Source organism: Rhea pennata, chromosome 32, assembly GCF_028389875.1.
Source record: "Rhea pennata isolate bPtePen1 chromosome 32, bPtePen1.pri, whole genome shotgun sequence".
NCBI classification, from domain to species: Eukaryota; Metazoa; Chordata; class Aves; order Rheiformes; family Rheidae; genus Rhea; species Rhea pennata.
In genome coordinates, this window is record NC_084694.1 from 596,352 (window position 1) to 620,300 (window position 23,949).

The 23,949-nt window shown below is 59.6% G+C and overlaps 2 protein-coding genes across 4 annotated transcripts; one reads left to right on the forward strand and one right to left on the reverse strand.

The window, feature by feature from the left end:
* Positions 1–1,452: 1,452 nt before the first annotated feature.
* NAPA (NSF attachment protein alpha) lies at positions 1,453–15,213 on the reverse strand. Its single transcript, XM_062598267.1, has 11 exons — positions 15,063–15,213; positions 10,819–10,898; positions 10,164–10,280; positions 6,831–6,877; positions 6,316–6,393; positions 4,443–4,498; positions 3,701–3,785; positions 3,292–3,396; positions 3,047–3,115; positions 2,614–2,664; positions 1,453–2,367 (listed from the first exon to the last, which is right to left on the reverse strand). The coding sequence occupies exons 1-11, from the start codon at positions 15,158–15,160 to the stop codon at positions 2,266–2,268; spliced, it is 888 nt and encodes a 295-aa protein (XP_062454251.1). The 5' UTR covers positions 15,161–15,213; the 3' UTR covers positions 1,453–2,265.
* Positions 15,214–16,753: 1,540 nt separating this feature from the next.
* Positions 16,754–23,494, forward strand: LOC134152704 (E3 SUMO-protein ligase ZBED1-like). Of its 3 annotated transcripts, none has more exons than XM_062598286.1 (3): positions 16,754–17,610; positions 18,305–18,543; positions 18,801–23,494. In XM_062598286.1, the coding sequence occupies exons 2-3, from the start codon at positions 18,315–18,317 to the stop codon at positions 20,837–20,839; spliced, it is 2,268 nt and encodes a 755-aa protein (XP_062454270.1). In that variant the 5' UTR covers positions 16,754–17,610; positions 18,305–18,314; the 3' UTR covers positions 20,840–23,494. The 3 variants fall into 3 exon arrangements, 2 of the variants coding, with proteins under 2 accessions (XP_062454270.1, XP_062454269.1); XR_009961055.1 differs by lacking the exon at positions 16,754–17,610 and having other exon boundaries at positions 18,142–18,543; positions 18,801–21,735; positions 21,895–23,494; XM_062598285.1 differs by lacking the exon at positions 16,754–17,610 and having other exon boundaries at positions 18,142–18,543.
* The last annotated feature ends 455 nt before the right edge of the window (positions 23,495–23,949 follow it).

The window sequence follows — 23,949 nt, forward strand, 5'->3', positions numbered from 1 at the left end:
CACCGCCCGCCCCCCCTCCCCCGCCCCTCCCAGCGCGGCGGGGGCGGGGCGCGCTTGGCCCCGCCCCCCAAGGCGGGGGGGGAGGGGAGGAGGGTGCGGGATGGGGGGGTCGTGGGGGCTCTATGGGGCAGCACGGGGGGGGGGGGGGCAGGGCATGGGGGGGCTCTATGGGGCAGCACGGGGAGCCCCAGGGCACGGGGTGGGGGGGGCTGTGGGGGCCCTATGGGGCAGCACGGGGAGCCCCAGAGCACGGGGAGGGGGGGCTGTGGGGGCCCTATGGGGCAGCACGGGGAGCCCCAGGGCACGGGGTGGGGGGGGCTGTGGGGGCCCTATGGGGCAGCACGGGGAGCCCCAGAGCACGGGGAGGGGGGGCTGTGGGGGCCCTATGGGGCAGCACGGGGAGCCCCAGGGCACGGGGTGGGGGGGGCTGTGGGGGCCCTATGGGGCAGCACGGGGAGCCCCAGAGCACGGGGAGGGGGGGCTGTGGGGGCCCTATGGGGCAGCATGGAGGGGTGGGGGCTGTGAGGGCCCTATGGGGCAGCACAGGGAGCCCCAGGGGAAGGGGGGGGCTGTGGGGGCCCTATGGGGCAGCATGGAGGGGTGGGGGCTGTGAGGGCCCTATGGGGCAGCACAGGGAGCCCCAGGGCACGGGGGGGGGCTGTGGGGGCCCTATGGGGCAGCACGGGGAGCCCCAGAGCACGGGGAGGGGGGGCTGTGGGGGCCCTATGGGGCAGCATGGAGGGGTGGGGGCTGTGAGGGCTCTATGGGGCAGCACAGGGAGCCCCAGGGCATGGGGAGGGGGGGCTGTGGGGGCCCTATGGGGCAGCATGGAGGGGTAGGGGCTGTGAGGGCTCTATGGGGCAGCATGGGGAGCCCCAGGGCACGGGGTGGGGGGGGCTGTGGGGGCCCTATGGGGCAGCACAGGGAGCCCCAGGGCACGGGGGAGGGGGGCTGTGAGGGCTCTATGGGGCAGCACGGGGGGGGTGCTGTGGGGGCCCTATGGGGCAGCATGGAGGGGTAGGGGCTGTGAGGGCTCTGTGGGGCAGCACAGGAAGCCCCAAGTCATGGGGGGGGGCTGTGAGGGCTCTATGGGGCAGCATGGGGGGGGGGGTGGGCACTGTGAGGGCTCTATGGGGCAGCATGGGAGCCCCAGGGCATGGGGGGGGGGGGGGGGGGGGGGGGAAAGAAGGGGCTCCACCCATCCCGCTGCTGCACGCAGCTGGCCCCGAGCCGGGGGGGCTCCACCCATCCCGCTGCTGCACGCAGCTGGCCCCGAGCCGGGGGGCAGCCCCCCAGCTCCCCACAGCCCAGCCAGAGCCAAAGCCCAGGCCCCAGAGAGGAGGGAAGGGTAAGGCACCGGGGGGGGTGATGGGGGGCAGAAGGGGGAGCCCGGGGGCAGCGGGAGGGGCGCCGGCCCCACGCGGGCCCCGACGAAGCACGGCGCCGGCCCGGTTCCGCTCATGCAAAGTTTTATTCGCCGGGTGCAAACGCTCGCTACAGCCAGGGTGAAACATGCCGCAGCGCCTCCCTCCCCCAGCTGAACCCGGGGGGAGAGGGGGGGACACACGCAGAGTGGGGCAGCCCCACGGCCACAGCGGCGCGCAGAGTGGGGCAGCCCCACGGCCACAGCGGCGGGGGGGAGGGGGGAACACCCTAAAACCAGGCTCTTCCGCACAATTCTGCGTGGGAACCGTCCGCCCCCTCCCCACCACCACCCCAGCCAGGGAAGGGAGCAAAGAAATCCTCCGTCTTCCTCGCCCGGGGAGGGACGAGGGAGGGAGGGGCGGCCCAAAGCAGGGCCCGGAGAACCGCGGCCGCTCGCCCTCCCTGTCCCCGCCGTGGGGAGAGGCTGCTGAACAGTGGGGCAAGAAGGGGGGGGGGGGGAGAGGGGGCTGCGGGCTGGCCGCTGAAGCTTAAAATCAACGCGTAGGGAATATATTACAGAATTAAATACCTGAAGCGGGTTCATTTACAGTGAGGGGAGGGTGGAAGCCAGGCCCTGGGGGCGGGAGCGGAAGGCAGGCCGGGGCCACTCGGAAGAGCAGAAAATGGGTCGCTTTGGGGCTTTTTCCCCTACAACAGGCTCCGGGCCGGCCCGGCGGCTCTGCTCTTTGGATCGCGGGGGAAAGGGCCGCGGGAAAGGTTAATGGTAGTTGAAGTCCGACTCCTTCTCCCTCTGGACCTCGCCCTCCCCCCTCCCAGTCTCCCCGCGGAGCTGCGCGGGGAGAATTGCCTTTAACGGGGAAGGAAGGGGCAGGCCGCCGCTTAACGCAAGTCCTCCTCTTCGCCCTGGATGGTCTTCTTGATGCGGAGCAGCATGGTGGTGAGCCACTGGTCCAGGCGGGAGATGGAATCGTATTCCTTTACCTAGGGAGAGGAAAACACCCTCAGAGACCGGGCAGAGCTCCACCCCGCAGGGCGCCAGCTTCCGAGGGAGCGCGCTGTTCGGGACGGCGCGTCCGAAGAGGGCGCAAAGCTGGACCCACTCCTAGAAGTGCTTGCAGCGGACGGAGGCAGGGAAAAGCTTTTCCCTTCGTTTGCGGTACCTCCGCCCAGCGTGTTTGCGCTGGAGGAACGTTTAAGACAAGGTGCTTCCACCGGCGTTCAACTTACTGCATCAGTGTAGCCGTCTATGTTCTGCTCCTCGTGAGCATCCAGCAGTTTCTGCAAAAGAACGAGCGCGTGCGGGAGATCAGCGGGGTCCTTCCTCCGCCCCCACGGGCCGCCGGGCCCACCCGCCTCCTCGAGAGGCGCCGCGCCGCGCGCGCGGAGCCCTCGCGCCTGGCTTCGCGCCCGCGTTTCTTCAGAACAGATTTGGAGAGCAGCAGGGGGGAAGGAACTGCCTCGGCAGGGCAGAGCCAAGGCCCACCTTGCCCAGGATCCGCACCGCAAGACATCGGGCTCGCGGCGGCCAGGTGGTCGTGGTCCAGGTGCCTTCCCGTGCCCCGCGGGAGCCGGCCGCGCTCCTTGCTGCATTCCTTATGGCGTTCCCTCCCCAGCCACTCCATGACGCAGGTTAGAGGAGGGAATTAGCTCTGCTACTCACTTTGATCAACTTGCACTCCCTGGAATCCGTGAAAGCCGGGAACATCTCTTCGTACTTCTGCACGGCCAGCTAGAGGGTAAGAGGCGAGATGAGCGCCCGCACGGACAGATGCTTAGGAAGGGACGGGGGAGGCCATCGCCCGGCCCCGAGCCACCAGCCCCCTTCTGACCCTCTGCTCGCAGCCACGGCAAGCGGGCGGGCGCCCCGCACCCAGCCCAGACGAGCAGCTCTAGCCTTCCCCAAACCTTTGCGTTGAGCATGTCGATACAGAAGTGGCAGAGGGCCGCCTTGAAGAAGTACTCCTTGGCGCTGTACTTCAGCAGCGGACTGTCCATGGCGCTGGTCCCCACCTGGAGAAGACACCAGGGACGAGAGGCTTCCTGAGACACCGAAGAAGGTACGTCACATCTGAACAGGGCAATCAGGAGAGGGGCTGCAGCAAAGAGCTGCTGGCAGCAGCCCTCCCTGCTGCAGCAGACTGCCAGCCCACCCAGAGCCCGCTGCAGGGAGCTCGTTTACAGGCCGGCAAGAAGCCTTTTGCGGTTAAAGACACGGGTGAGGACAAGTCTCAGCATCTCCAGCAGGCACAAGCCATCACGTTTTGCAAGCGGGCTGGCAGGTCCTGCCCTTCCAAGGCAACGAGGAGCCACAGACCTGCTCGTAGATCTCCACGGCCTTCTGGTACTGCTCCAGCTGAGCTGCGTAGGTGGCCACTTTCAGCAAGCACTTGTTAGCAGAGCTGTGGGGCAGGAGAACCAGGACAACTCAGGGCAGCTGGGGCTCGGCCACGGTGCCCTCCGCCGGCACACGCACTCAGGGAATCACCGTCCCGGCGTGTCTGACTGGCCACCCACAAAACACTGTTTTTTTTCCCCCAACCCTGCTGTGAAGTCCCACCTCCCCTTCCAGCGCACACGTCAGTGCTGCGAGCCGTAAGGCCGCTGCCCGCGGGCGCCCCTGCCCCTCGGGCACTCCAGCTCCTGCCTCGCTGCGGGACGTGGGTTTCCCCAGAGAGCGGGGAGCAGCCAAAGCCGCTAAGCGCAGGAGATCGACTCCTGTGAGTTCACGGCGAGCAAGGCGCAGCTGGGAACCCTCCCCTCTCCCATAGGGCTGAGCCTCCGCGGCACAGGGAGGCCGGGGCTTGCCTGCGCAAGCAGAAAACGGTGCCACACCTTGCCCAGTTCAGAAGCTGGTGGAGAGGACTGGGAAAGCAGCCAGCACCAGCAAGACACGTAATACCCCTTGCTCCAGGGGGGAAGTAACTTTAGAGACCAACTTAGTCACCATCTGTTTCCTGACCCTCTCTGGGCTGCGTTACAGCTCCTATCCTGCCTGGAGAGCTGCAATGACAGCTCCCGGAGAGCCCGGAGCAGCCGGGCTCGCAACGTCTGCGTACCTGTTGGACTCTTCCCCTTTGTAGTAATCCGCAGCCTGCTCGTAGTGGGCTATTGCCTAGCAAGAAAAGCAAACGCAGTGAGAGCTCCGCAGGCAGGGAGTAATATACCATAAAAAATAGTAATAATAGAGAGAGATGCACAGCCTTCAGCAACGCGGTGCCTGGAACCGCCGGGAGAATCCTCCGCAGCCCGGCCTCGCAGGACGCGCGCACGCTCCAGTCCGCCCACGCGGCTTCCGCTGTCGGCGCTGCCATCTGTGGCTGGCTCCTGCCGCAGGGCCTGATGCAACGGTGGCAACGGTCCGGCAGCTCCCCCGCGGAGACAAGGTCAGAGCGAGCAAGCGAGCGCGGCGAAGCCAGAGCAGAGCCCGGACCTTCCCGTCGGATTCGATGCCAGCCCAACGGCGGACGCCCCAAGGCATCGCAGCGCTACGGGGCTAAGCGGAGCTATCCTCCTCCCCCCCCCCCCCGAGAAAACGGGCTATTCTCCTCTTTTCAGCCCATTCTTTAAGGAGGCGGCTCCTCTCCTCGCTGCCCGCGGGTACGTTGCACACGCACGTCTCCTGCCAGCAGGCTGGGGACCTACGGGCAACCGCAACTAAATCTGAGGACAAATCACATTACTCCCGTTAAGCCCACGGGATCGGTGTCAAAGAGGGGAAGGCCTTCCCGACGGGCGCTAGCACATCTGGCCGTACAAGCTCAGCCCTTCTTAGGGAAGGGCATAAGCCCGGCCTCGGGGCAAATCCGAGCAAAAGCAGGTTACTCCGTGAGCAGCAAGCTGTTTACGGATGGGGGAAGAGCGACCGGCAGGGCAGGACTGACGGGAAGGCTGCGGGAGATGCCCAGCCAGCTACGCAAGCAGGAAGAGAAACGTGCCCCATTATCCACGGATCTGGTAGAGGCTCAGGAAGCTGGAGCTGTATCCAGGAGCTGCATTTGTGAAGTTGCCATGGGAACGTACACACACAGAGTACACCGCTCTAGCGGCAGCAAAGGCACTGTGGGTTATTCCCAGGAGTTGTCAAGTAGGATGTCACGAAGACTTGCAGGGAGGAGTGTCAAGAACAGCACTAAATTAACTCATGGAGTGAGCGGAAGCCTGAATTAGATCCGTGCAGGATGTGGAAATTTGTTTCCCTTTAAAATAAACCTGGCTTATTCCACTTCCAGCCAGCAAGGAAGAAAGAGATACCCCCATAAGTAAAAACACCTAGCCCTGAGGGCTATAAAGAGCAGAAGAGATGGCCCTTCAGGGCGCCGGAGGCGGGCGGACGTTGCGGCCTCCGCAGAGGCGCAAAGTTTCACCACCTTGATTGGTAACAGCGATTTCTTTTCAGACAGCTCCAGTGACCTGTTCCTGCAGTTCTCAGACACCCACGCAAGCCTGAAGCTTTTATTCTTTCATTAGCTGCAGTGTCAAGGCCATTCCAAGCGTTTTTCCCAGGTCTGCGCAGGGACTGACACACTCCAGGAAGTCTCGCTGGTATTTGAGCTTAAAGTCCCCTTCCTGGCAGCTTGGGGGAGGCCAGCGGCCCGCAGCGGAGCGGCTCACGCACCAGGCACGTTTCGGGGAAGAGGCACGAACAGCCTCAGGGCGAAGGGCGCTTCGCGTGGGGTACAGCGTCCCGCACACCGCGCCCCTCCGCCAGCGCTGCGGTGAGCCAGCAACGCCCTTACTGAGCGCCCGCGCTCTGTCTCCAGCCAAAACTCCAGGTTTTCAAGCAAAACCCCAGCTTTAAGGGAGGAATACATTTCTGGAATCCGTTGGACGCGGTTCAAGCTACGCTTCCCCGTGCCCAAGCTGCCAGGCGGAGCCGCGAGGACGGCTCAGCCCCTGCACTGCAGGCTCCCGTCTCTCCCCCGCGTTTACCTTCTCGATATCCACCAGCTCCGTCTCATAGATTTCCGCTATCGATATGTGGTGTTTCGCGGCTATGGTGAATCGGCCCTGAAAGCAGAGAGAGAGATTCGCACATGTGGCCTGGCACTTCTCTGCGAGGGGACGTGTGGGAGAGCGACCCCGAGCCCAGCAACAGCGGTCCCGACGCCAGCGCGTGGCTCTGAGACGGGCACGCTGCCCGAGAGCGGGCAACGCTGCCCCGCTCATCGCTCCCAGCTCTAGAAAACACTTGTCCCTGGGTACCCACCCACCTTCCAGCTCTCACTGGACACCAGTTTCAGCCCCATCCTCCTAGGCGGCATCATTAAGCCTTTGCAATACCAGCAAGTTGGACAAAACCATCAGAAAGATGCTGACTTGCGCTGGCACCTCTGAGCTGATGGCATGCGAGGAGGTACATCAAACCCTTCAGCATCACCACCCTCCCTCCTGGGGAAAAACCAGCTGTTTCCCAAGGTGACAGAAAAGAGCACGGCCAGGCTCACCATGTCTGTGTAGATCTCGATAGCTCTGATCAAACAGTTAATGGCCTCTGAAAAAGAAAGAGCAGATTTGTGAGAAGAGGCGCTCTGGAAGAGCGGCACCGTTTGCCACCCCTCCCTCCTCCTCCTCCCAGCCTCCCCGAAGCGATGAAGCTGTATTTATAGCGCACGCAAAGATCAACAGCTACTCAAGAGCTGCTGAAGCTACAGGCTTCCAGGGAACTTTAGAGCATGCGAGTGGTGACACTGACCGTCCGGGGACTGCGGAGCAAATCAGAGACTCCGTTTGTACCGCTGTGTCCCTGTGCCCCCGCGTTAGACCGCTGACGGACAAAGTCAGTGCGCATCAGGCAGCCTGCGGACGCCTTGCTGTGCCACAGGCCTCCAACGAGAGGCCACCTACAACCAGATCAGCAACGCTTTTCCTACGTGTTTGAACCCCGGTGCCAAAGGCCGCTACAGATGGAAGTCATCCTACTCCAAGGCGCACACGGAGCAGCTGTGGCTTCAACAGCAGCAAAGTCTCTTCAAGAAGAGCATCAACCACACGGCAAGAACGCTGTGCATTAAACCGGACCACGCCTCCCCCTGGGCGACGCGCATCGCTAGGGATGGAGCGGGTCTGGCCCGTCCGTCGGGAGCAGCTGAGCTTCCCAGGGGACAGGCGACAGACCAAGGGCTGCTCCGATTTCCTGAAGTTCCCGGAGCAGAACCCAGAACCACGTGGCATCGCTCCATCCGTCGCCCCGAGCGCAGAACCGCCCAGCGGCTGGAAAGCAGGAATAAAGCCACGTTTTTCCCCCCCCCTGCCCAGAACAAGAGGCCTCTGTCTAGGGCGGAGAGCATCTGAGCTGCAGATCGCAAACAGCCACCGCGAAAGCACGAGCCCGCGCAGTGCTCCACGGCCCCGATGCTGCCCCAGAGGGGCGAGCGCCAGGACGCGCCTCGCCACCTCCCTGAATCCTGCAGCGGGCTTTGCCAAGCAGCACCAAGACCCGGCCCCCGCCGCTGCTGGCGGCCAGGTGTTTCATCCTAGCAGGAGCTTATCCGAAGGAAGACGAGCCTTGTTGCTCAGGCAAGCATCCAAGTTCACAGCAGATAAAGAGCAGACAGCCGCACTCCACGCAGGACAGGGCCCAGAGCTGCGGCATTTTTGCTTCGTTTCGGGAGGAGCCTTGCCCTAGCGTTCTCCGAAGAGGCGTGGGAGGAATTCTGCTGCAGATAAATGCCAGGCTCCCGGAGACGGATCTTTTTCTGACTGCTCCCAGCTGTCAGGCTCACGGCGCTCCCTCAGCGGGAAGGCGGACAGCCAGGGAGCGGTAGGCGCAGCTGCCGCCTGACTGACGGCTGTCACAGTCGAGGCTTCGGCTCATCGAGTCCTCCGAACGTGGGACGGCAGCGCAAGGCGGAGGAGAGACCGGGGCGGCGGGAGAGCATCGTACCACACGCCAAAAAAAAAAAAAAATAAACCAGAACCGAGCGGGGTCGGACTGCGAACTTCCAGAGCGTGGGCTCGCGCTGCACCCAACCCAGCAGGCGCTCGAGTCGGAGGGCGGGAGCTCTCCCCTTCGGGGCTGCGAGCGCCAGCGCTCGCCGTCTGCAGCTCTCAGATAAAGGCAGTCAAGCGCCTTAATTAGCTCTGAGAATGAAGACAGCTCACCTAGAACAGACAACAGACATCCTCTTTCTCGTTCCCAAGCCAGGACACGCGGCTGGTATTTACAGAGGTTTTTCCTCCGGCTTCCTCCGCACGGCCGCAACCTAATCTCGGCTTTGCAGGGAGCTCTAGGCTCCCCCCAGGGAGGCACGGCGGCTCTGGCGGAGCCCGTCCAGAGCTAACCCTCCGCACGCACCTCGCCTGCCAGGAGGCCGCCAGGCTCCCCCCGGACCCAGGCCGCAGCAGCGGCTCCTTCCGAGCGGGAGGACGCGCTCCGTCTAGCGGCACCGCGGAGGAGAGACCGCGCGCCCGCGGACAGATCCCCGCAGAGCGGCCGGACACACCGCTCCCGCTGCTGGTTAGGCGGGCCTTCCTCAGCGCAGCTAACGCTCGCTCCTACCTTCTCCCTCCAGTTACCCGAAAGACACGACCGGCTGGGCTGGGGAGAGTTAGCGCTTCCCGGCAGAGCCAGCGACCCTCCGCCCACAAGTCACCTGGAAGAGGAAAACGCGGGATGCACGCGGCAGAGCGCGACGGGACTGGATAATCCGAACATAAGTCCCTGGAAGGTTAAGCAAATCCTACATGAGACTAAATTTGTTCTCTCCTCAGGTTACTTTGTTATCTTCTCTGAAAATCACCCAAACTGATCCAGCCACAGGTCAGATTAACCCCGGCGTCGGGGTTAACCAGCAAGAGAGCTTGCCGGGAACAGCAAAGCCGGCAGATGCAAGCGCAGCAAGACAAACCCCACACGGCCACGCGCACCCCCGGCGGGCTGCCTCGGAGGTATTCACGTGCTCCTTGTCCCCTTCGTACCCCAAACCCAACGGTCCGAGCTGACGGCTACAGTTTCTGCTGCCGTATTCCTCCCTGGACTTACGGCTCAGAGGAGAGCTGGGATCCAAGCCCATCACAGAGCAAACACGCAGGACACCCCAACTAATTACGCGTCCCAAGGAGGCCAGCTGAAGCTCCAGATGTCAGGAACGAAGAACACTTACAACAGCGTGAGATCTCAGCTGGCCTATCAACTGCCAAACACGCAGCTCCAGAAAAACACCAGAATGTCGTGTCCCCCCCCAAATCTCTCACTCTGGCTCTAAGCAGAAGTCAGACCAGGAGTTGCTGTAAAGCTAGAGCAAGGGGAGCCAAATTAAAGTGCAGTTCGTGCATGACACATGAATCACAGCCACATCACTTGTAAGGCTTCAGCTGAAGCCATATGCCGAAACACAGGCTCCGCAGGCGGCACAGGGATTCCCACAGCCTGGGAATCGACGTCATTTGACGGGCACGCTAGCTGCGGAGGTGAACTTTGCCAGCCCTCAGCTACCGGAGTGACTTGCAGCTTTGGGAAGCGTGTCGACCCAGCCCACAGCATCTCAGCTCATTCCCAAAGGTGTCAAGAGGATGGGATAATATACACCCAGGAGAAATCCTTGGGTAACATGCAAGTAAAACTATTTGATACACGCTACGTGCAGTCCTCGATATCCAAAAATCGGGGACTTCTGCGCGTGCCAATACATCCCTGCCCATAATACAGGAACAGAACCGGCCCCCCTTCTGCTAGCTCCGGGACCCTGTCTTCCCCGAGCCAGCAAGAGAAAACAAGCCGCTTTCCCGCACCGCTGGTGCCCCGCTCCACGAAGCCTGAAGGAAAAGCAAGCCCTTACCTTGCGGGTCGGCTTTCTTGAAGGCATTGCCTGCGTCCACAAAGTTGGTAGCTGCATCATGCTTGCTCTGCAGCTGAAGGTGGAGCTGCGCTGCCTGGCAGAAGGCATTCCCTGCGGCTGGAATTGAAAACAGGAAGCACAATCTTAACCGTTTCAGAGAGATGTGTTGGAAATGGAGGATACGGGCAGCTTGTCCTCGCCCAGTATTTTTAAGGGTCAAATGCTAAAAATGCCAGTTTTAAGCGGCACCGCAGCCCACACTGAAGAGCTGCGGGAGGAGTGCTCAGAGTTTACTAGAGGTGTCAAGAAACTGATGTTTGGCAGCGCCTGGCAGCCAAAAACCACCTCCTGCTTCGGGTCCCAGCGGAGCGTACGGCACAGGGACCTCGGAGTCAGGCAGGTTGTCTCTGGGAACGCTTCCCTCGGCCGTGCCGCGACTCTCCTAAGCCAGGAGCAGCGGCACGTGTTCCCATCCAGACGCCGGAATCAGCCCAAACGACAGCCTTTCCCAGCGCCGCGTTCAAGGTCTCTCGCGGGCTCGCGACGCTGGGTTTCAGTTTGCTCCTCGCCAGGGGAGACCGTTCCCACGGCCCACGAGAACACGCTCCGTCCCCACGGCCGCGGGGAAACGGCCCGCAGCTGCGCGCGTACGTACCGCTCCAGTTCTTGGCCATTTTGAACATGTTTGCCGCTCGCGCGTAGATGTCGCATGCTTCCTCTATCCTGGAGGAGCCCCTGGAAGCGAACAGAAGCCAGGCATCACCTAAGCGCTGCCTGCCGGGAAACCCACTGCCCAAGCGGAAAAAAATTACATCGTTCTACTCAGGCTGCCAACAAGAGCAAGAAAGGCTCCCCAGGAAGCGCTACCAATAAAGACGAGTCGTCTCTTCTAGCTCCAGATTTACCAGGATTTGGCATCTGCAAGAACCTCCAGCACAGCTTGAGGTTCAGGGCACCGACGTTAAAATTGAGGCCAACCGGGTGGGTGGTGGAGGAGCAGATTTGCTGACTGCAATTCTGCTTGCTCAGGGCTCACGGGTGACCGAGGACGGGGCTCACGAGACAGAAAGGAACGCCAGCCGCGGCATCCCGCGCCGTCTACCCTCTCCGGGAAGCACCAGGCCCACGCAGCGCACGACGGCTGGGCCTTCCCCCCATCGCAGAGACGCTACGAGGACTCGGCAGGAGCCGGGCTAATACTTCACAGAAGCTACTCTTATTAATAATTAACAAGCAGAGAAATCATCCAGCAGCAGAGGGGCAAAGCGCCCGCGGCGAAGGGAGCCGCGCTGTTGCTGTCGGTTAAGCCCCGGCCCACGTCCTCCCTCCGCTGCTAAGCGGCCAAAGCAGATGTTGGCAGGGGCACAGCCAGCAGCCGCTGAAGGACCGTCCTGGCTCTTGAACAAGCTGGGCAAATTCCAGAAACAGCACGCCGCCAGCGCGGCAGCCCTGACGGCGAGACCAGCGGAGGGGAGAGGCTCTGCTCCGCCCGTTAGCAGCCCCGAAGGGAACGCCGGGAGAGAGCAAGCTCACCAAAAACAAACCCCGCTCAAAATTCGGGAGCTGCAGCAAGCAAGCACCACCCTCCGGCTCTTCAGTTTTCCTAGCGAACGCGCACATCTATTGGCCTCGCGGATTCTGACTGAACCCTAACTGACAAGTTGAGGGAGCTTATTAAAGACTTTTTTTCCCCCCTCTCTTCTTCTTTCTTTAAGACAAAATATGCACTTTCACTCCCATTTCCTCCCTTAAGGCCGAATACGCACTTTCACTCCCATTTCCTCCCTTTCACTAGAAAGCTGCAGTTAAAGACGTGGCAGGGGCTGGCAGAAGGCTTGTCAGGGACAGCAAGCTACTCCACCAGCCTGGATCAGTCTGAACAGCCAAGCTCTCTCCCATGCCCCAGTTTTCCTGCTCCCCAAAACAGCTGAAGGACCAACACGAGTGCCTTAGGAATTAACCCAAACTCAAGGAGGGACGTTTCCCCCGCGTCCTATGCGTTACCAGTGCAGTCAAGGTTACTAAGCAAATCACCATGATTTACACAAAAAGGGCTGATGATGGGTGGGTGGGTGGCTGAGGGGATCACCAGTGTGCAAACAAGATTTGTTTCCTCTTTTTTCCCCCCCCTCACAAATTCACTAACTAGAAAAATCAAGGCAGCCTGTGCTCTCCATCCCAGCAAAGTTTATCTTTTCAGCCTAGAGGAACGAGATTGTCACAGACCCACAAGATCCAAATGCTGCTCTGCCCCAATGCAAAAAATAAAATAAAATAGAAAAAAAAAAAAAAGCAAAGCATTTCCAGTGATTTTATCTTCAGGCAGGACGACCGAGCAGGCCAGCACAAACACTGGCGTTCGCAGACAACTCGACTAAGGATGCGACAAGCACCTCGCAGGGCGCGGGAGCCGTGCTGCGCCTGCCTCGCGATGCCCTTCAGACCCCCGGAGCTGGAGACAGCTCCGAGAAACGCGTAAGACCGCTGGGGGAAACAGCTGGAAGAACGCTGTGGTTCAACATCACCACCACCCTTTAACATTTAAATGCCCTACTTTTCTATCTTCCGTTAATCCAAAGCTTTCAGATAACAACAGCAGCGAGATCTGAAAGAAATTCAATGCTACGCAGAAGCGAAGAGGCACTTCAGCACAACAGCACGAACCGGAGGAGAGAAACCAGGTGTCCAGATCCCACCACGCGAGGGCTGGGAAAGCCTCCCCGGCTGCAAAACAAGGCTAACAAACCTTCCCCTTATCAGGGCCCTGCAAGGGCAAGCGACAAACTCGCTCTTGCTTATGAAAGCCTCTGTTTACTCTGTTAAAGCTGAATTTTGCAATTTTCAACACTAGGCACCTCTGATTTCTCCCCTACCGACTGAACCGTGCAAAGCTGGGGTTACAGCGAGGGCCTAACCAACCGGCACGAACGCGGAAGAGCCCCCAGGCTTCGACCACAGAGGTAAGTTCAAATTGTGCTGAGAAAGCGAGTTAAATTTATGTAGTTTGTCCCTCACAAGTAAGGTCTGGGCAGGAGGAAACAGAACTCTTATTCCTAAAGAAGCCAGCGCAGAGATGCTGGATCAGTTAAGGTTGGGTACAGCAGAATCCCCCTCTTCCTCAGCAAAACAACGCTACCGTTTCTAAAACGCAAGCTGAGCGCAGCTGACTAGTTTACGGCGAAACGAGCGCCAGAGACCCGAGTCAACGCAGACGTCCGGCGACTCAGAGCTGCTCGGAAGCGCGCGCTGCCTCAGCACCTCGGCCCTCTCCTTTGAGCTAAACCCCCAAGGCCCAGCACCCTCACCGCATAGCGCCCCAACACCCTCCTCGACCCCACAGCAACCCCCAGGGCCCCGCATCTTCACCCCACAGCACCCCCAACAGCACCCCATAGCCCCCTACAAGTCCTTTGCACTCTTCCCCACCCCTCAGCAGCACCCCAGTGCCCAGCACTGCCACCCCATAGCCCTCCCACAAGCCCTTTACGCTCTTCTCCACTCCCACCAGCACCCTAGAGCCCAGGACCACCACCCCGCAGCACCCCCAAAACCTTCCCCACACCCCAGGACCAACGCACTCACCCCATAGCCCACCCTCTAATACCCTTTCCCACCCCTCAAGACCTCCGTAGCACTCAGCACCCTCTCCCTAGAGCCCGTCATCAGCCCCTAAACACCCTTCCCCACACCCCAGGGCCTGTCACCCTCTCCCCAGGGCCCCCCACCAGCCCCTAACACCCTTCCCCACACCCCAGGGCCTGTCACCCTCTCCCCAGGGCCCCCCACCAGCCCCTAACACCCTTCCCCACACCCCAGGGCCCGTCACCCTCTCCCCAGAGCCCCCCACCAGCCCCTAACACCCTTCCCCACACCCCAGGGCCCGTCACCCTCTCCCCAGGGCCCCCCACCAGCCCCTAACAACCTTCCCCACACCCCAGGGCCCGTCACCCTCTCCCCAGGGCCCCCCACCAGCCCCTAACACCCTTCCCCACACCCCAGGGCCCGTCACCCTCTCCCCAGGGCCCCCCACCAGCCCCTAACACCCTTCCCCACACCCCAGGGCCCGTCACCCTCTCCCCAGGGCCCCCCACCAGCCCCTAACACCCTTCCCCACACCCCAGGGCCCGTCACCCTCTCCCCAGGGCCCCCCACCAGCCCCTAACACCCTTCCCCACACCCCAGGGCCCGTCACCCTCTCCCCAGGGCCCCCCACCAGCCCCTAACACCCTTCCCCACACCCCAGGGCCCGTCACCCTCTCCCCAGGGCCCCCCACCAGCCCCTAACACCCTTCCCCACACCCCAGGGCCCGTCACCCTCTCCCCAGGGCCCCCCACCAGCCCCTAGCACCCTTCCCCACACCCCAGGGCCCGTCACCCTCTCCCCAGGCCCCCCCACCAGCCCCTAACACCCTTCCCCACACCCCAGGGCCTGTCACCCTCTCCCCAGGGCCCCCCACCAGCCCCTAACACCCTTCCCCACACCCCAGGGCCTGTCACCCTCTCCCCAGGCCCCCCCACCAGCCCCTAACACCCTTCCCCACACCCCAGGGCCCGTCACCCTCTCCCCAGAGCTCCCCACCAGCCCCTAACACCCTTCCCCACACCCCAGGGCCTGTCACCCTCTCCCCAGGGCCCCCCACCAGCCCCTAGCACCCTTCCCCACACCCCAGGGCCTGTCACCCTCTCCCCAGGCCCCCCCACCAGCCCCTAACACCCTTCCCCACACCCCAGGGCCCGTCACCCTCTCCCCAGGGCCCCCCACCAGCCCCTAGCACCCTTCCCTCCCCTCGGATCCCCCCCAAGCCCCTCAGGGCCTCCCCCCACCGCCACCAGGCCCTGGGGGGCGGGGGGAAGGGGAGGAAGCCGAGGCCGGGGAGGGCCCGGGCGCAGCGCACTCACCCGAAGAGCCCGGCGAAGAAGGACTGGGAGCCGCGCACCTTCTTGTCGGCCTCGGCCAGGAGCTGCAGAGCCTCCTTCTCCTTCCCGGCCTGGTCCATGGCGCCGCCCGCCCCGCTTCACCTCCCGGCCGCCGCCTCACGTGACGCCGCCGCCGCGCGCCCCGCCCCCTCACGTGACGCCGGCGCCGCGCCTCATTGGCGGGCGGCGACCACGTGTGAGGGGGCTGCGCCACCGCGCCCCCCCCCCCGCCCCCGCGGCGGCGGCGCCCCCTGGCGGCCGGGCGGAGGAGGCGGCGGCGCGGGCAGCGCCGGGGGGGGCGCGAGGCGGCCCCGGGGTGCCCTAGGACCCCCCAGGAGCCGGGGGGGACACAGCGACCTTGGGGACCCCCGGGAGCCGGGGGACACGGCAACCCTGGGGGGTCCCCAGGAGCCGGGGGGGACACAGCGACCTTGGGGACCCCCGGGAGCCGGGGGACACGGCAACCCTGGGGGGTCCCCAGGAGCCGGGGGGGACACAGCGACCTTGGGGACCCCCGGGAGCCGGGGGACACGGCAACCCTGGGGGGTCTCCAGGAGCCGGGGGGGACACAGCGACCTTGGGGACCCCCGGGAGCCGGGGGACACGGCAACCCTGGGGGGTCCCCAGGAGCCGGGGGGGACACAGCGACCTTGGGGACCCCCGGGAGCCGGGGGACACGGCAACCCTGGGGGGTCCCCAGGAGCCGGGGGGGACACAGCGACCTTGGGGACCCCCGGGAGCCGGGGGACACAGCAACGCTGGGGGTCCTCAGGAGCCGGGGGGGACACAGCGACCTTGGGGACCCCCGGGAGCCGGGGGACACGGCAACGCTGGGGGTCCTCAGGAGCCGGGGGGGACACAGCGACCTTGGGGACCCCCGGGAGCCGGGGGACACGGCAACCCTGGGGGGTCTCCAGGAGCCGGGGGGGACACAGCGACCTTGGGGACCCCCGGGAGCCGGGGGACACGGCAACGCTGGGGGTCCCCAGGAGCCGGGGGGGACACAGCGACCTTGGGTATCCCCAAGAGCTGGGGGGACACAGCGACCTTGGGGACCCCCAGGAGCCGGGGGGGGGACACAGCGACCTTGGGGTCTCCCAGTTCCCCCAGGAGCTGGAGGACACGGAGACCCTGGGACCCACCCGGCCTGCTCCTGCTCCCCCGGGGCCACGCAAACCTCGCCGACAGCTCCGGTGGGCCGCGGTCGACGTGCGGCCCCCGGCACGCAGGTTCTGGGCTGCTTTTCCAAAAAAAGACGTCGTATTTGCGATGCATAAATGGGCGAAAACTCGTTCTGGCTGCGCAGCCCACGGGGTTAAACCCGCCTAGCCGGGCGCCCGCCGCCGCAGCGCGTCGGTTTTGCCGCCGCCGGCGATTAACGGGGTTATTTTCACGCCCTGCCGCAGGCCGGCGAAGGGCCTCTCCGGCTGGCAACGCCGGCGGCGCGTCCCCCTCGCTTCCCTCCCGGCGCTTTTTCCCTCCCAGCGCAGACTTTTGAGAGGAGCCCTAAATGAATTACTTCCAGGTGAAAGTTCCCCTTTTCCCCCTTTTCCCGCACCCGACAGCCCTCCGGCGCCCGCGCGAGCCGAGGCGGGAGCGTGCAACCGCCTCCGCTTGCCTCCCCGAGCTTCGCTTCGGTCCGTGCACCTCGATACGCCTTGCTGGGGGGGGGTTATTCCCCCCCCACCAACTTCGGCACGCGCCGAACGCGTCGCCGGCAGCTTTGCGGGGCTTGGGAGGTGAAGCGCTGAGCGGCGGAGCGGATCAGCCCGCGGGATCGTTCCCCGGGCGGGCGCTCGCCCCGCGCTCCCCGCGCAGCGTCTGCCCGCGGCCGGCTGCAGGTTTTACGCGCGCCCAGCGGGGCTGTTCCCGTCGCCGGCCGGCTCTGCCCTCAGCCGCGCGACGCGGCTCCCCGCGGCAGCTCTTCCCCTCTTCCGAGCGCTTCGTAGACGCGAACAAAGCCGCCGCCGCCGCGGGAATCGACGACACGGCGCTCCCACGCGAGCTAAGCTGGGATTTAATTTCAAGGACGGCCTCCCGACGAGCGCGCGGAGGCAGGCGCGATCCGAGCAGAAACCCCTTTGCGGCCCGAAAAGCGACGTCTCTGCTTTGCACCTCTCGCTGCGGAGCGGCGCGACCGCGCTAGCGCAGGTTTTTCCGCGTGTCTGCTGCCGGAGGAGCGGTTCCTTCCAGAGGTAAAATCCAGAACAGGGTCCCCAGCCACCCGAGGAACGCGCCGTCGCTGCACGTGCAGCTGTCCAGCCCGCCTGCAGAAGTGCCCACCGCGGCTTTTTTTTTTTAAAAAAAAACAATACACGAAATAACCCGTTCCTTCTTTACTCGGACGCACGCCTGAGCAGTGCACACACCTACGGCTCCCGCTGCCTTCAAGGGCTCCCGCTCTCGAGGTCCGGTGCCAGGCAGCCCCTGCCCTCCGCACCACGCGCCGCGGCGTGCACGGTGCTCCCAGCTCATCGGAGAGCTGCCGCGAGCGTCTCCGCCCGCCTCTCCACCCGGACAAAGAGGGGAGGTAAGGGGATGGCGACGAAACCCCTATTTCTCAGGGCGTGAATCGCTGCTGGGAGCTGGAACGCTCTGTTTTGCTATTTGGGGGAAAAAAATCACCCTGAGGGTTGCTGCAGCACGGAGGAGGAGGAGGAGGAGGAGGCTTCCTTGTCGCTGGACTATACGCACTGCCGCTTTACGTCCTTCGCTTTACAACGCTGCCCGCTTTGCTTAGGCTGTCACGCTGCCACACTTCACTGAAACACTCGGGCGCTGGGCAGATAATAAACTTCCAAGGAAAAGAAATTCCCTCCGGGACAAGACTTACCCCGGCAGATCACACAGAAAGCCTCACTAAATTACCGCTACAGCTCTCCCTGCCTTGCGCGGGTTTAATCCTACATTTCAAAGGACCTAACCTTGGAAAAGTTTCAGGGCAAAATGCTCCGGAGCTCGCAGAGGACAGGTCGTGCAGGTAACGACTAATCACTGCACGAGACCGGGCCTTAACGATGCTGCTGCCACCTTGCTGTAATTAAGACCAGTCTGATCGTGCAAGCAGCTGCAGTTTTAATTGCTTGGGTCAGAAGACCAGGACGACGTCCCTTGTCACAGTCACACCCAACCCACCTTCCGGTGTCTGACAGCAAATACTTAAAGAGAGATTATATATTAATTGACCCTTTTCTGGTCCTATCTTCTCTGCTTCTAACTCCCAGGGGCTTCTGGATGACAGGATTGAATAGCCACCACCGTTATTCTAACAACCCTTATTTCCCCCCCCTCCAAACTCTTGCAAAGAACGAAATGGCAGATGTAAACTCCACGAGAGTATCTCAGTTCTTGCAGAAATGTGTTAAGCCAGAGGACAACGGAGGAGACCCGCAGCCGAAAGAGGAGGTAACAGAGGAACAGCCTCTTCCCGTCATCACTCAGTCCTACCCTCAGACAGTGCAAGGTACGGGTATTTCTTTGGCTTTTTCTCAAAAAGACGCAGAAAGCTGTAAATAGCAGTATCTGAATGTGATACTTAAAAGCCGTGTTGCCACTTTCTACCAAAGATGCACATAGAAATGTTTTAGAGAAGATTTATACATCAGAAAGCATTACTGAGGGCCCCCGGTTTAGAGTAATGAAAGGGACTAAAGAAAGACGACCTAAAGGGAGGCTTATGTTAAATTTTTAGATTACATTGTGCTGCGTTTCTCTTCTCAGAGGAGATATCCGTGGTCTTCAACACGTACAACATGGCAGCCAACCTCGGGCCAGCCGCCAGGAGGAAGAGGGAGAAAGGCACCAATCCCGACGGCACAAGCGCCTCTCTCTACGTCGACCGCCGCAAGTCCAAGGTGTGGAATTACTACACGAAGCTCGGAGACGCCTACGTCGAGTGCAACGTCTGCAAGAAGCAGCTCTCCTTCCACAACAGCACCACCACGATGCGGGAGCACCTGGTGAGGAAGCACAGCATCCGCGACACCTTGCTCTCGCAGCTCAAAGACGATCAGACTTCCGAGCCCGACTACGCGGCTCAGGAGAACGTTGTGAAGCGGTCCAGGCAGATGACACCAGAAAACGCTCTGTACCACGCCGCGTCCTGCTCAGAACCGAGGACGGACGTGATTCTGGAGCTGGTGCTCGAGATGATATTCCGCGACCTGCACCCTCTTTCCATGGTAAAAGACAAAGGTTTTGGGCTCCTCATTGGGTACCTAGAACCTAGTTTTACTCTCCCATCACCCGTGCAGCTCTCCAGCATGTTGTGGCACAGGTACAACGTGGTCAAGCAGCACCTAGAGCACTATCTGCAAACGGCTCAGACCATCGTCATCTGCGTGGAGTTCTGGGTTTCCCAGCTCAGTCAGACGTACTTGACAATCATGGCCAACTTCATCGACGGGGAATGGCGCCGGGCAAGGTGCGTTATGGAAACGCAGCAAGTGCACGAAAACAAAGCCGAGGGCAATTTAGGAGAGAAGCTGTTTGCTGTCCTGTCCGAGTTTGGCCTGTCCAACAAGTCTGTTTTCTGTGTAATGCACGACAGCCTGCGGAACACAGCAGCGAATTCACAGCAGCTGAAAAACGCGTATGGCTGGACCAGCCTGTGCTGCGCTGCTCACACCCTCCATCTCTGCATCAAAGCCGGGCTGGAAGTTGAGCAGGTACAAGAGGCTCTGAGCACTGCTCGGGGCATTGTGAGATATTTTCAGCAGGATGCAAAAGCCACCTGCTCTTTGAACAGCAAGCTAGAAGCCATCAACAAAACCAAGCTGAAGCTGGTGATGGACGTGGGGTCTCGCTGGATAACGACGATTGAGATGTGCGAGAGTCTCCTGGACCTCAAGTGGGCCATCATGTCCGTCTTGGAGGAACACCCCAAAGGCACAGCAGCCGTTCAGAACTTGGCTGACCACCAGTGGAAGCTCTTGCAGGACCTGGTACCAGTCATGAGGACAATTAAGATTGCTACCTCGTTCTTGCGCGAGGAGCAGAACGTATCCATATCGTCTCTGATGCCTTGCATTCACGGGATCGTCGCTGCCATCGGGCAGCAGTCGGAAGAGGCCAGCAGCGTCATCAAGACGGTTGTAGGCAACATAAGGTCAGAGCTGACACGCCGCTGGGGCATATCGGAGGATGAGAAAGTGCTGGAAAGCCCAGCAGTTATCGCCTCCTTTTTAGACCCGCGTTTCAAAGAGATGAGGTTTTTGAGCCCCACCCTGAGAAGTGAGCTACATAAAAGAGTCAAAAATATGCTGTCACAGGTTTTCAATCACCAGTCTCCATCTGCTACCCATTTTTGGACGCCGAACTCCGATTACAAAGCAGAGGGTGGAGAAACAGCTAGCCAGCTGTCTGCTCATAAGGACAGATGCCCAAGCACCCCGTCGCAGAGCATGTACGACATCCTTTTGGGGAAGGACCCAACAGAGAGCATGCCCGAGATCCACCAGCAATTGGAAAACTACATCGTAGAGCCCCTCTGCAAACGCAGCACCAACCCCCTGGACTGGTGGAAAAGCAACGAGCACCGCTTCCCGGCCGTGGCCCGGCTGAGCAGGCAGTACCTCGCTGTCCCAGCGACGGCTGTGTTGCCTGACCAGGCTTTCGCCGCCAGCGAGAGCACCCTGGAACATCGACGGGCGGTCCTGGCGCCTGAGAACCTGGACCAAATTCTATTCTTGCACCAAAACTTTGACTTTTTAGAATCAATGAGAAACAGTAACGAGACTCGTAACAGAAGTCTGCACTAACACGCCCGGAGAAGAGTATGCGGAGGAGCTCCTCCACCAGCCATCAGGTGTTTACTCGATGTGTCAGGCTTTCAGACGCTCAGGCGTCGGTCCAGCAACCCCACTGCAGTTATCCCTCCGCGTCAGTGGGAGCCGGTGCCGAACCCTCTTCCCAATTCCTGCCTACACGTTTTTGTAATCACTCTGCAATATTCACAGCGAAGAGCGAGCTCAGGAGGAGGTGTAAACACCCCCCATGCCAGGAGGTGCTTTCTTGTCCGCTGCGGGGCCTACAGCCCCTGACATTTTGCTCAGGCCCAAAGCATTTGCTCTGCGCTCGAGACCTACGTTGGATCCATCCAGGGGACACACCAGAGCCTGGGCCAGGATGAAAGCACCGAACGCGTTCAAGGGCTCCTCTAAACAGCTTCACAGACTCAGGCCTAGTCCACGCCTGAGTGCGTTTTCGCATGTGAGCAGCACCGCCTGCGGGCGAGCCTGGAGTTAAGAACAGGCTGAGACACGCACTGAGCCGCCGCTACAAATACACACCTCGTGATGTCTGCCTCCCGCGGATACACAGCACGGGTGTGCCAGCAATATTAATGCATCCACAAACACCGTGTTAATTAACCGCATTATATTGCTTTCCGATACCCGCAGAAGGACGGAAGCCCAGGGGACACTCAGGCGTTGTGGACCTGACTTCACCTGGGACAGCGCGTTCGGGGACGCCCTGCGACGAAGGGCTGGCCGAAGCGAACACCCAGGGATAGCTACGGCGTCCCGTCCTTCCTGCTGGCAACGAACACGAAGAAACCTACAAGTTACATCAACTTAAACTTGAAATCACCTCTGAATTTTCCTCTGGGATATGCTAATAAATTATAATTGTAGGAACCCTTTATAAAGCAGAGGTCAGTATGTTAATATATGTATAGAATTAAGATTATTCAGTGCTACATCATCACGCACTTTTTTTTTAATGAAGCAGCCTGCTGTTTACTGTTTTGCAATTTTATTTCTGCTAAATTAAAGTTTTCAGTCCTCAAAACTACCTTCCTGTCTGCTGGCAGGGTTGCTGATGACTCAAGCAAAGCAGCTCTAGAAGAATGCTGTCCACCTTGGCTGCTTTTAGCATCCCGCAGCAGACCGCTACCCTGGGAAGGTAACACCAGCCTGCACATACGTCGCATACTACCTGTAGTTTATACAGTAAACGTTCAAGTAGCACATGAAGGCCTTTCTCAGGGGCAGGAGCAGCTGAAACTTTTCCCGCAGTTCCTCCCAAACAGTAAAAGTCTTGGCCAAACCATTGTGCTTACGCACGTGAAAGCCTGCACCGGGTTAACAACAAAGTTCCTTTTTCAGTCAGCATTGAAATTTCTGTGAACAGAAGCAGCCCAAGTAAGTGGTGGACTTCCTGACAAACAGCACACCAAGACAAAGAAAATCCCTGCCAGTGATTTGTTCGAGCCCCATCTTCATTTTCAGAAGGCAACTTGGTTTCCTTTGAAATCATAAGGGCTAGAAAAAAAAAGATTCTTTGACTATATTTTCCCTATTAAATACAGGAACGTAACTTATGAGAAGAGAAGGAAAAGAGTTTGGACCCACTCTGCAAAGCCCCTTTCTGCTTTGGGAGAATAAATCTACCAAGGCCCAGACCTGAACATTGCTCCTTCAATGAGAGAATGGAGCTGGGACTAGGACTGGAATAAAGATTTGTTTGGAGTGAATATCAGTGTTCAGCCTTGCAAAAATTAGAACAAAACAAAGCCATAAAAGTCTTATGGCCTGGCAGCCTTTTATCCCTCCTGGTGGAGAAAAAAACCCTTAATTATATTTTCTTTGTGGAACTCATCAAAACCTCAATTTTAACTACCAAAGCAGTTTAGCAAGGCTGTGTTATTTATGCAAACAAAATAATAGACACATTTGTGCAATAACACAGAACTAGATATGGTGCTTTAAATACTAACACTGAATCTGCTAGATAACTAAGAAGATTTTTGACAGATCAAACATGTTTAACCACGTTCCGGTTCTTATACCATGTTTATGATGCCTGAGCACTTTCCAGCGAGAGAACAAATAGAACAATGTGTCACATGCAACTTCTGCTCCATCCCTCACCCTACTGGGAACACCACGACAGAAACGCCAATAAACTGTGTGCTGTATTACGTAATAGCAAGATGAAAGAAATGACGTTTGCATTTGGATTGGAAAGCGAAGACTGAAGTAACTATGAGGTAATGGGAAACTACAGTCTTGAATCAGTCCCAAGGCTCAACTGGTCTGTGGTCTCAAGTCTGCAGAACTTTAACTGTCAAAATCATTTCAAGATCTGTCTTTACATCCACCTGCCACCTGACTGAGGGGAACGGCACCCACTGAAGCACGTGCTCAGCTACTTCTTTCAAGACTAACGTTGACGTAGCATGCAGCATTCAGACCACCAACCAAGTATAACAAGTCTTGCTTTAATTATTTATCATATAACCAGCAAAGCAGTCCAAGAACTTTTACATCAAGAACCCAATTTAATAAGCTATGTAGAAAGCACATTAAAAAAAAAACATGGATCAGAAGAGTGTTATTGTCTAAATCTGAAATGCTGTGCATGACTATCACTTTATGGCAAAACAAGATATTAAATACAATGACAATTTCTCATTGATTTCCCTATTCTCTCTCTAACAACCACCAAACCCTGAAACCGATGGCAAAAAGTGAGGGCTAAGCACATCCAACTGTTTGTTTTAATGGAGGCAAGGGTACTTCTTTAATTAAACAAAAGCAGAAGTAAAGAGCTTCTAGTATTTGTACAACAGCTATTTTACAGTCATTAACAACTACATACTTTTTTCAACCATGCATAATTGTAATTTAATGCCAGGCATGCATACTTAATTTAACACACATATCTTTGCAGTGTTGATATAAGTGAGGAACATTTGCTGCCTTCACATTTCTTTTTGTCAAACTTGACACCAACCATTGGTGCTAAATGTTGAGAAAATCCAAATAAGCTTTTAAATAATTCTACGTACAAAAAGTTTCAGCTTTTCTTCCAGAAATCCTTGAATGTTCTCTGCAGCTTCGTTAAGTGTTTTTCTGTGCTAGGA